The 11,406-nt window shown below is 42.2% G+C and overlaps 1 protein-coding gene and 1 non-coding gene across 8 annotated transcripts in view; one reads left to right on the top strand and one right to left on the bottom strand.

The window, feature by feature from the left end:
* TJP1 (tight junction protein 1) overlaps positions 1–11,406 on the bottom strand; it is a 118,022-nt gene that overhangs the window by 14,665 nt on the left and 91,951 nt on the right. For 5 of the 7 annotated variants that reach the window (XM_024129732.3, XM_028494967.2, XM_024129726.3 and 2 more), the window contains exons 16-23: positions 10,303–10,385; positions 9,495–9,705; positions 9,097–9,197; positions 5,498–5,848; positions 4,932–5,171; positions 3,224–4,087; positions 2,978–3,075; positions 1,498–1,725 (exon numbers count right to left, since the gene is read on the bottom strand). In XM_024129732.3, the coding sequence (XP_023985500.1) occupies positions 1,498–1,725; positions 2,978–3,075; positions 3,224–4,087; positions 4,932–5,171; positions 5,498–5,848; positions 9,097–9,197; positions 9,495–9,705; positions 10,303–10,385 (2,176 nt within the window). The remainder of the gene's footprint in view (positions 1–1,497; positions 1,726–2,977; positions 3,076–3,223; positions 4,088–4,931; positions 5,172–5,497; positions 5,849–9,096; positions 9,198–9,494; positions 9,706–10,302; positions 10,386–11,406) is intronic. The other 2 variants (XM_024129730.3, XM_024129731.3) reach the window with 1 other exon arrangement.
* TRNAK-CUU (transfer RNA lysine (anticodon CUU)) lies at positions 10,707–10,778 on the top strand. Its single transcript has one exon. It is a non-coding gene; the product is annotated as a tRNA-Lys (tRNA).

The raw sequence follows: 11,406 nt of genomic DNA, 5'->3' as shown, positions 1-11,406 counted from the left end.
CCCCGTGAGCCATGGCCGCTGGGCCGGCGCGTCCGGAGCCTGTGCTTCGCAACGGGAGAGGCCACAGCAGTGAGAGGCCCGCGTACCGCAAAAAAAGAAAAAATAAAGTATATTCTAAAAGAATTTTCACTGACCAGCAAGTGACAAATGATATGTTCAGACAGTCCGAAGCATCTAATTCAGTAAAAATCTTCATGGTTTTAAACTTCGGCACAAAAGTGATTTGTGGTTGCTTTTTAATGTCTCATCTTCGCTACAAGAACTATAGTCCTAGTTATTCACTCAAACACTAATGCAGGTATCGTATCCCCAGGGAGATTAGCTAGATGGGCCCTTCTCAAGAGGACTTAACAGCTTCCCTGAGCTCCGAGACCACTAGGCATTTCCCTTCCTGCCCTGCAGACTTAGGACTTGCTCAGCCCGGCCCCACAACTGTGTAAACGAATCCCTTATAATAAATCTCCATCTGTTTCCATTCTTGTGGGCCTGTTCCGCTCAAGTATGAACCCACCTGTGCCTATGTGGGTTTATACTCCACTCTCAGAACCAAATTCACCATCAGTCAGGGTTCAACCAGCAGCAGAACCAGAACGGGATACGAACTCACGCGGGCACATGTGGGTTTGTAGTTTGTACCCCAACAAAACCCACAAGAAAGAAAAACAAAAAACCCAGTAGACAAGCAAACAGAAGGGAGCAGCACAGACAGGAAAAAGACAGCAGGAACTTGGGGCTCAGTCCTAGCTCTGCCCCTGTCACGGTCCCTCGCTGGAGCTTGGGTTCCTCATGTTTACAGCTGGACCAGAAATCTCTAAAAGTCCCCTCAAGCTCAAACAATAATAAAAGACAAGTTTCTTCTTGCCTTGGAAAAAAAATTTTTTAAACTCTTTAGTATCGTCCCTCAATGTCACTCCCCAACATAACTACTTTTATATTTAAAAAACAAACACAGAAAAGAAGGATGAGAACCAGCATTAAGTGTGCTGCACAGAAGGGAGAGACTCTTAAAAATCAGGGTCTTAACTGTTTACCCTCTCTTACCTCAAAACGCTTTGATTTCAAAATCCTTTGATTTTAACATATTTTCTAATGCAAAAAATTTACATATCTGACACTAGAGTTTAAGAACAAAAAACATACATCCCAGAGCTAGATAGAACACACACTGCTGAAATGCTAAGAGCCTACAGAAGTCATGTATTACATAGTTAACTATTTTCCTTCAAAATATACTGAACTTAGGACTTCCCTGGCAGTCCAGTGGTTAGGACTCTGCACTTCCACTGCAGGGGCAAGGGTTTGATCCCTGGTCAGGGAACTAAGATCTCGCATGCCATGCAGCAAGGCCAAAAAACAAAACAAAATAAAACACACACACACACACACACACACAGACACACACACACACACAGACACACACACTGAACTTTGTGTGATTAACTCCACTTTATGTTTCATCTTATTTGTAAAAGGTAAGTCTTAAACAAAATAACTCACTTGGAAGAGTAACTAGAAAACTGTGGCTGACTCTGAGAATGAACCGGCTTGGTGGGCTCTGAGAGGTGGCTGGCAGGGACATGTGCAGAAGGCTTGCTCTCAAAACTTCTTCGATCAAAGTAGGAGAGCTGTTTTCGATAGTATTCTTCATCTTCCTCAGGATCATAATGATTTGACCGAACAATGTCTTCAGGCGGCTTCATTTGAGGTTTTTGCGGTTCGGGGATCCTGATAATGAATGATAAATGGAACAATTTTTGAGAAGTTAATTTGACAAATAAAATGGAATATATAAGTTTCACCTTGACCTTCCACTGACTGCTGTGATTACTCAGGATCTGGCTGAGCAGTGCAGCAGTCAAGGTGGACATTCCCAGTCCCGTGTCCTCATACATTATACTCAATGGCAACACTCTCCTGGCCCATGAGTCCTAAACACAACCTATCTACTGAGCTTGATAGTGACCTGGTTAGAAGCAGCTCATCAGAAAGAGAAAAGTAAGCCAGACATTGGAGGGCTTCCTCAAGTACATGCACCATCGTCAGCAACAATAAAAACTGAGAGCTGAAGAACTTTACAGCAGGATCAATAAATGATCCTCATATAAGGAAAGAGCTCGACATGTCCAAAGTTCCAGAGGACACAGGAAGCACATGGGGAAGAAAGTAAATTATCAGAAAACTAGGGCCTGTTACAAAGGCCCTAGTTAGCAAATTTCAGAAACTCTGCATCAAAAATGGATAAACTTAGATACGTTTCACACCAAGAAGGGGGGGCTAAGCTTTCAGTTATTACATGTTTACTCTGTGTAGAAGAGCTTATTTGCTAGTGATCCCAGCTAAAGGAGACATCACAGTAGTTTACATTTTCATGAAGAGCACCAGACATTAAAATCAGAGGAAAATGTACATGTTAAACAGTAGTTCCTCTTTATTACAAGCACAAATATAAGCGAATGAAACATATTAGGCCAAAGAACTGTATTCAAATGCAGCCCGTCAACTTAGCAGCAGCCAAATCGGGCCACAGCTAAGAGCACAGCTGGCGGGTTCCTCTCCCAGCAACTCCTGTCAGCCTCAGCCTCATCCCTCCTGGCGCTTTCTAAAGGATTAAGTTTAGTTATCTCATAGCTATCTGAGTCTGTTTACTCACCCCTAAAAACTAACAGTTTGCATGTCCAAAAGCACTATTAAACTAAAAAACACAGTCCAAAAGTTAGGGCTTTAAAAACTGTACTTTAGCCATTTGCTAGAGAAATATGTTTTCGAAAGATTTGTTAATTGAAAGAATAACAAAGATGTTTTACAGAAGGTATAATAAATAAAGCTCTTTACTTTTCCTTCTAGGACCACTGTTTTAACTGCAAAAGCTGGAGGAGTTCACCTAAGGACAAGGAGACCTCTGCCTTCCCCGCCTCTTCTCTAGTAAGAGGGCCACACTCCCAGTCATTTGTAGGCCACAAGCCCACAAAGCACCCACCTGTGCAGTGTTCTGTCGTGTTCAATGAGCTGATTCTGAGCAGGGGCTTTAGGACCCAGGATGGGAGCACCTGCAGGTTTAGACGTGACCTCTGGAGGCTGCAGAAAAATAAGACACACGAGCCTCAGGGAGAGATCATGAGAAAACAGGCTTCGTTTAAGGGGGAGAAAACATTATGAAGCGTTACGCACAACAGTCACTGAATGTGCTCTGAACGCGAGGCAGGAGACACAGTCACATATTTACCTTGAAACCAGAGTTATGGTTTTCATCCTTCTTGTTCTCCACTGATGCAGACCTTTTGTTTTCAAACATTTTCACTCTGGTGAGCACTGACTGCGGCTTCATCGCTGGGTCTTCCTCTTCCTCGGCCAGAGCTGGGGGTGGCGGCAGTGGTTTGGTACTTGCGGGCGGCACTTCCGGCTTGTGCTGAGGCGGGACAAGGGCAGCACCGTGGAGAGGCTCGTAGTGGCCCGGGCCTGCTTTGGAGGTGAAGCCTTGGGGCGGGACCTGCTCATAACTCCGTGGGTACTGGTCAAAATACTGCTTAGGCTCAGACGCCTTGGGGCCTGTGGAGGAGTAGGGCTGCGCATCTGGCCTGTACCTCCCGTGCACGTCAAACCCAGGAGCGGGCTGCTCTTCGTGCCGCAGGGTGGAGGTCCTGAGTGGCGGGTCGTAGCGCGGTCGGCTTTCATAGGACAGAGGGGTTGGCTCCTCAAAACGTGGGAAATACCCTCGTTCTGAGGACTCCTCGGGATGCTGTCTGGAGTCCAGGTCTCGTGGGTGCTGATTATCAAAAGAAGGCCGGGGCTGGTACGGCTGTTTGTCATCATAATAGGACCACTGCTCCTCATATGCAGGGATGCAGTCGTCATAGCGCAGACGATGGTCATAGTTTCGAGGAAACTGGTCCGCGTAGTTTGAGGAGTCGTATCTGTAGGCAGGCTGCTCCAGGTCCCTGCTGGCTTGTCTCTCTGCGTATGGGGGCTGCGGCTCATAGCTCAGACTGGGCTCCTTGTCTAGCCTCTGCCCTGGGTGAGCAACGGCTGGCTGCTTCAAAACATGGTTCTGTCTCATCACTTCCTCAGGATAGGGATCCTTCCTATATACCTGTATTAAAAATTCATGCATAAGGACACAGGCTTGTTTCAAATTCTAGTCTATTTTAAGAGACAAACTATGATTTAATATGTAAAAATGGCAAGTTCTACCATTTATTACCAGGACAGAAACAGATTAGTGGAGAAAGCCAGTTTAAGTGAAAGCTCAAAATTTACAGTGCAAGTAGGGGCTTTTACTTTTCAGCATGTATCAATACTAAATGAAAAGTGAGTTAAAGATATTTTAACTTTTTAATTATTAAGTTTAGTAGAAAATTAATGCACTGAACTGTTGATTCCACTTGATTTGGACACTGAAAATAAAATCAAAAAGAAAATTTATGGACACCATAATTTACAAAACATAAAGAAGTTTAAAATGGGTCTGAACTATAGATTAAGAAATTCTGACCACCTAGAGGGGTGGGATAGGGAGAGTGGAAGGGAGACGCAAGAGGGAGGGGATATGGGGATATATATATATACATATAGCTGGTTCACTTTGTTATACAGCAGAAATACAACATTATAAAGCAATTATACTCCAATAAAGATGTTTAAAAAAATAAAAATAAAAAAGAAAGAAATTCTGGAAGATTCTGAAAGCCAAACATTAAAAAATAATAAAAATATTAAGTACCAATCCCAATTAAAAGGCCTATTTTAAAATAATCAGTATATCACTGGAAGCCATGCAAATTATAGAACCGAAATGATTTGTACTGATTTGAAAACACTATGGTGCATAAGCCCACAGTAAAAAGCAAAAGGAACACTGAAAGGGCAAAGCAAACATGATCATGTGCTAGACTGATGGAGAGCAACAGATTAGCGCAACACTGCAGCACAGGTACCTTTGCTGGATCTACATGCGACGACAATGATGGCTCTTGACCTCTTAGCATTATGTGAGCTGCCTCAGTGCGTGGTGCTCTTAAAGAATCAGCTTGTGGTGAGTCAGAGGTGGAAGGAGCTGGGGTGGGCTCCTCCAGTCTGACATTAGTTAAGTTTACATTAGGATTAACAGCAGAGGTTGATGATGCTGGGTTTGTTTCAGGCGAAAGGTAAGGGCCTGGAGATGAGGCTTCTGCTTTCTGTGAATTGTTTAAAATATTTTAAATATAGTGTTTCTGTTTATTGCTAACTTCCCACTTCCATTTATAGTGGTTGATAGACATACATTTTAAGTGTGCTGAATAACAATACTATGACCTCATGTCCTGAATTTTTTAAACTTCAGTATACTGCTGTCTAAGATAAACACACAAAGTTTAGAATTAAGTCCTTGGTATTCTCAAGTTGAAATTAAAGATTAATTCTTACTCTGGAGAAAGGACAATATATTTTTTAATTCAATCACCACATCCTAGACTTTAACAATGCACCTCTAACTGCAAAACGTTGAATGCTTGCTGCTTACCTGTTGAGAGGCTGTTTTAAGTCCAGGGGAGTCTATTCTATGAACTGGCTGTGGCTGCGCTTGTGGTGAGTAAGGAGGATATGTCTGGTGGTCATGATGCATTCCAGAGGAGTCCTCTCTGACAGGCTCAGAGGACCGTGTAATGGCAGACTCCGGGGGAGTCCCCACCTCATCATTAAGAGTCTCATCTAGTTCTTGATCAGTGTAGGCCCCGCCTTCTGTATCTGTATCTTCATAGTCAGAAGTATGTCTACTGTCCGTGCTATACATTGAGTATTCACTACCTGGGGCTGACAGGTAGGACAGACGATCATCATGCAAATCAAGGTCATCACTTGTAGCACCATCCGCCTGGGTCAAATAGAAGTAAATTAAAAATTTATTCAGTAGTTCTTTAAGAGATGGCCTTAATTTTACAAGGGAGACTGAAAAGGATACTTTTCTTTGGAGAAATCACATCTATTTCTTGAAACTTCTGGTGAGGAAAGGTCAAGAAGATAGTACAAGCACACATGCAGACACACAGAGCATCCTTTGAGATCTGAAGGGCTTGGATGAGTGGAACGTTGGCTGGCCGGCCGTGACAAAGCCCCAGAAGACAGCAAGGGAGCCCTGGCCCCACTGTGATTTTGAAACCTAGTCAGTCACTAGCTTGTCAGCCCAGAGCAGGAAGAGGGAGAATGCTGCCAGACCAAGCTCACAGAAACAAAGACACAGTGACTGACAGAACAGAGCACGTTGAGAATAACCAGGAAAATAAATGCCACAGTTCAAGCTGAACAAGAGTTTATGTATATATAAAATCTATATACTAAGAAAACAACTTCTTTAAAAAGTTGGTATTTGGCCCTAGAGCTTTATAAAACACAACGGAAAACCATCATCTAAGTTTTGGTTGCCTAATTAAACTAAGAACTTTTAAAAATTATTCTTCACAGATGGATGCAGAGAGGGAAATGCAGTTATGACTCTCTTTTACAGACAATTAAGAGCTGAGTTAGCCTTCAGTCTGCACTGATTATCTTCTGAGCAGACCGGAAAGAACAGAAGTATTTGAGGGAAAGGGAAGTACAGTGCTGCAGTCAACAGGCTGTCATGGATACTAATTTGAAGCTAGTGCCCGTATTACACACAACAGTCCCGGAAGACCTTGCCTGGACCCTGCGCCCAGAGAGGCACGAGAGCTGGAGGATCCAGAACCCAGAATTCAGACGGCATGGACTGAAGGATAAACAAGGCTTGAGCCGCCTGAATGGTGCTTCCCCCACAGTCCCAATCCTGGCTCTGCAACAGCCTGACCCTGAGCCCTCCCTTAATGAGAAAGACCAGCCTTCTGTGACTCTTTCAACAGATCACCTGCCCGGTTTGGAGAGTGAGCGCACCAGGGCTCTGCTCTATGTTCCAGCAGAGTCTCTCCCACTGAAATCTCAATGGCTTGAAAACTTCTTGCTATCTACTATGATCTCTAACTCACGGAGTCTGGAAGACTATAACCCAGGAGCCAGCCAGGGAAGTATTTAAGGCCCTGGGGAAGAACAACTCAACTCACTAATCTGCTTAGCTTTTGCAGTGGTATGAAATGCAGAAGTGAGCAAGACCCAGGAGTGCTCTGAACCAGAAATGACATATGCTTACATGTTAAGAAAGCCTCCAGATGATTTTTCTTGGTTTAATAGGGAACATACAAGCCTGTAACAGAAACTGCAAAAAGGAACTCTTCCTAGCAATCAGATCAAAGTAGTTAGCTCAGGAGAGTAGATGTGAAATGAAGTGGTTTTAGTTTAAGAATCTATTTGGAGAAAATATACTGGAATGGAAGGGGGGCATAAATCAAACTTGATTTAAATTGTAACACTTTTTCTGATTTACAAAATGCATCAATCTATTCTAAAAGTAAATGACCTATTAGACCTATTAATAAAGTTACTAAAATTAATTGAGATGACCTGTTTTCCTCACACAAAAAGCTGGGAGAGCTAAACCTTCATTTTAAAATCCAAGCAAAGAAAGGAAGCACACAATAGTATCACAAAGAAATGACAGAAAATTAAGATTTATGGATTTTATTTTTTTTTTTTTTTTTTTTTTTTTATTTATTTTTTTTTTTGTGGTATGCGGGCCTCCCTCTAAATTAAGATTTATGGATTTTAAAAACCTCTCAGATAGGTAGACATGTATACCTCGTGCATTTATAAACTAATATTATTTCAAAAATCACCAGTGAAAGCTATTAACATTCTACCTGACCAAGGCTGCTAGAGGAACTGTGTTGTCATAGAAGATTAGTATGGAGAGGACGGTAATCGTTTTAATCAAATGCCACAAGAGTTAAGAATTAGTAACAGTGTGTCGTGTAAAGTGGTGTAGTGAGTTTATTCTACCTGCTTCTGTCTATAAAGCGTTCCGGCTGATATGTCAGTTACTCAAAGTGGTCTCAGGATCTCATGTGTACAGTCCACTGCCCAGAGTGGTACTGAGGAGAAAAGGCATGGTTCTGACACAGGACCACAGGTGGGAGCAGCAGACACTACCTCTAGATGTCAGCATTTCAACATCTCTTCTTGGCAGAGGTTGTGTTTTCTGGGTAAGGGGCACGAGGGTCCTAAGCATGCAGCATGCACTGCCACAGCACCTGGGGCCATAGCCAGGCAGAGGAAGGTAGGGGCCATGCAGGGGCAAAACACAACAAAAACCAAGCCGACAAGGAAATACAAAAAACAAAATAAGAGAACAGATACTCTCAATCTTCCCTAGCAACTAAAATATATTAATATTGTGTTGATCTGAAGGTAAAAGACATTTAAAACAAAAGATTCTTTTAACTGTATACTTTGAGAAAATTATTCTCTCTCCCAACAAAATAAACAGGACTTTCCCATCAAGAACTGCTAAAAGACCAGAAAGACTTAACAACAGAAAGTAGTTATTTTAATCTTTATAAAATCAAAATTCAAAGCCAAAAGGATGTATTGCTTTGTCTAACATTTTCAGTATGTTTTAAGAATGTTAATAGGTGCTGAGTGAAAAAAAATTCCTTAGGTAAGGGTTTAGGGAAATGCTTAAAGTAGCAAAGTAAGTCCTTTACTTCAGACCTCTCAGAGCCGTCACCACGCTGGTGGGTACCGTGCTGCTCCAGGGGGCTTGGTTTGCAGCACGGTGGTCCCCACCCATTCCTTGCCTTCAGAGTACCTTTTCTTCAGGGCCAGCCCTGGATCTCACATGCTGAGCACAGCACTTTGGGGACCACTCATCTAGCCCACCCATTCCCCTTGTTTCCAGAGGAAGAAATAGAAGCCAGGTTCAAAGTCATTCCTCGGTCAGACAGGGGCAGAGTCAGAACTCAACCCTGTTCTTTTAAGTTACCCTCTGAGAATTCTCTGAGAGAATACCACTGAATGATAATTCAGTGGGGAGAGAAACTTCAGAATCTTCTACTATCAAAAACAACTTTAATAACCCCTACAAATTATAAAAACCTAAAAGCTAATACCCCAAATCACTTTATTAAGTTGATCCAATTAGAAAACAATGGTGACTCAAAGGCTTCTCTGATTAGTTATATAATTTATCAAATGGGTTAAAAACAGGAAATTTCTTACCTTTCCCTCAGAAACCCACACCAACTGGTTCTGTTGTTGCTGAATTGCTTCTTTCAATGCACCATACCAACCATCATTCATTGAATTTAAATTAATTGTAGCTGAAAATAGATAATATTGTTCTATGATTAGAACACTGCAAAAGTCAGAATTCACTCAACCATTGCTTAGAGTTCAGTCACCACTACTGAGCTATCTGACAGATGGTATTGAGGACACACCCCTGGAAATGTCTATTTTGGCACTGAACCATTTCTTTCAATCAATAGCAGCCGTTAACACAACAGCAAGCACAGGCAAAGGTTATATGAGTTTTAATATTTGAACAACAAAACATTTTTGCCCACATATTGTTGCACAGACACTGTAAGCTGAAAGAAGGCCTTTAATATACTCACTTGTAAAAAGATGGTGATTATTTTTACGAAGTTTATGAGACCGCTCATATAATTTCCTGGCGCTTTTCCGAGATTCTGGACATAACCTCATCCTCATTGTTTTCACACCTTGCTTAGAATCAGGGTTAAGGAATACTACAATTGGATACCACTGGGCATAATTCAGACGATCAACTGCATTTGGTGTTACATCCAATAAAGCATGTTTATCCTGAAGACACAAGAAAAAAACAAACAAGGACGCAAGACACGGTAACTAAGAAGCATCACCTTCAGAAAGTCACAGCTGAGACTACATTCCAATAGGAATGGATGTTTAACTGTGCTCCAAAATGTCTCAGGAGCACATATTAGAAAAAGGTGTACTCAGAAGTTAATGCAATATAATTTCTAGCCCAATTTTTAAAAAATGTTTTAACTAGCTCACTTTTAAGACAGCCCAAATACCTGCAAGCAGAGAGTGAAAATAAGTGTAACAATTTAATGCTCCTGACATGACCTTGTGAGTAGCAACACATTCCTAACATATAAATATCAAGTGCAACCTGAACTGTCCTGATGCGATATCAAGTCTGTCAACATATGTGAACACTGTATACTTTTTTGTGGTAATGAAAGCTCATCTTTTCAGGCACGTACTACTGTTCCACTGAAAGTGATTATTATAATGTCTCGGTAATTTACTTACGGTATACCAGTAATAACTTCAGAAAAACTATCTTCTACTTTCAGTTTAACCAAACCCATCCCACTGAGAAACACAAAATTCACAGCTTACAATGAAACGGGTCAATTTCTAATAACTTACTTGATCTATTATTTGCTTTATTGTATGAAGGCGAATAATGCCAGAGCTCCGTTGGTCAGTTCCAGCATCTCGAGGTTCACTTTCTAGTCGTGCAGTCAGGACAAAAACAAAACACCAAAATTTCCACTGGTTAGGTCAGTTTCTCAACTGCTGGGCATGACGACACGCTGGGCTCCATGACGTCTAGTTGTGGGGGCTTCCCGTGCACCACGGCCTATTGAGCAGCATTTCTGGCCTCCACCCACTGGATGTCAGTAGCAGCCCCCCACCTCCCTTTTGCTCCCACAGTGACAAACAGAACTGTGGCCAAATGTCCTCTCTGGGGCAGACCCACCCTGGCTGAGAACCCCGGGTTACATCAATGCTTCCAACACTGCTGGGATCAGAAGGCAAGGGGGAGAACTTCCCTGGTGGTCCAGTGGCTAAGACTCTGCGCTCTTGATGCAGGGGGCCAGGTTCAATCCCTGGTCAGGGAACTAGATCCCACATGCATGCCACAACTAAGAGCCCACATGCCCCAACTAAAGATCCTACATGTCGCAATGAAGATCCCGCATGCCACAACTAAGACCCAGCACAGCTAAATGAATAAGTAGGTAGGTGGGTGGGTAGATAGATAAATAAATAAATAAATAAATTTTTTTTTTAAAAAAGGCAAGTGGGCCACTCACCCCGGTGCAAAATTCAAGGAGGTGCCCCCAAACCTCAGAAGTCCAATAATATTTGGATGCAATATGTTCACAAAAGCAAAATAAATACTTCAAAATGAACATTTTAAATAGTATCAGTAAGTGGAGGGACTCCCCTGATGGTCCAGTGGTTAAGAATCCGCCCTGCAATGCAGGGGACGTGGGTTCAATCCCTGGTTGGGGAACTAAGATCCCACATGCCACGGGGCAACTAAGCCTGCGTGCTCTAGAGCCCGCATGATGCAACTAAAACCTGATGCAGCCTGACTAATTAATTAATTAATTATTTAAAAGAAAAGAATCAGTAAGTGGAACTTGAGCAAAAATTATTTAGGACTGTCACTTGGTCAAGAGAAACAGCCAAGTATGGCAATTCTCTCAATTGAAAACAAGCTTTAAAAAAAAAAAAAAGGAG

Source organism: Physeter macrocephalus, chromosome 11 (assembly GCF_002837175.3).
Source record: "Physeter macrocephalus isolate SW-GA chromosome 11, ASM283717v5, whole genome shotgun sequence".
Taxonomy (NCBI): Eukaryota; Metazoa; Chordata; class Mammalia; order Artiodactyla; family Physeteridae; genus Physeter; species Physeter macrocephalus.
The sequence above is the reverse complement of the archived record's forward strand: the minus strand, read 5'-3'. Positions and strand labels throughout refer to the sequence as shown.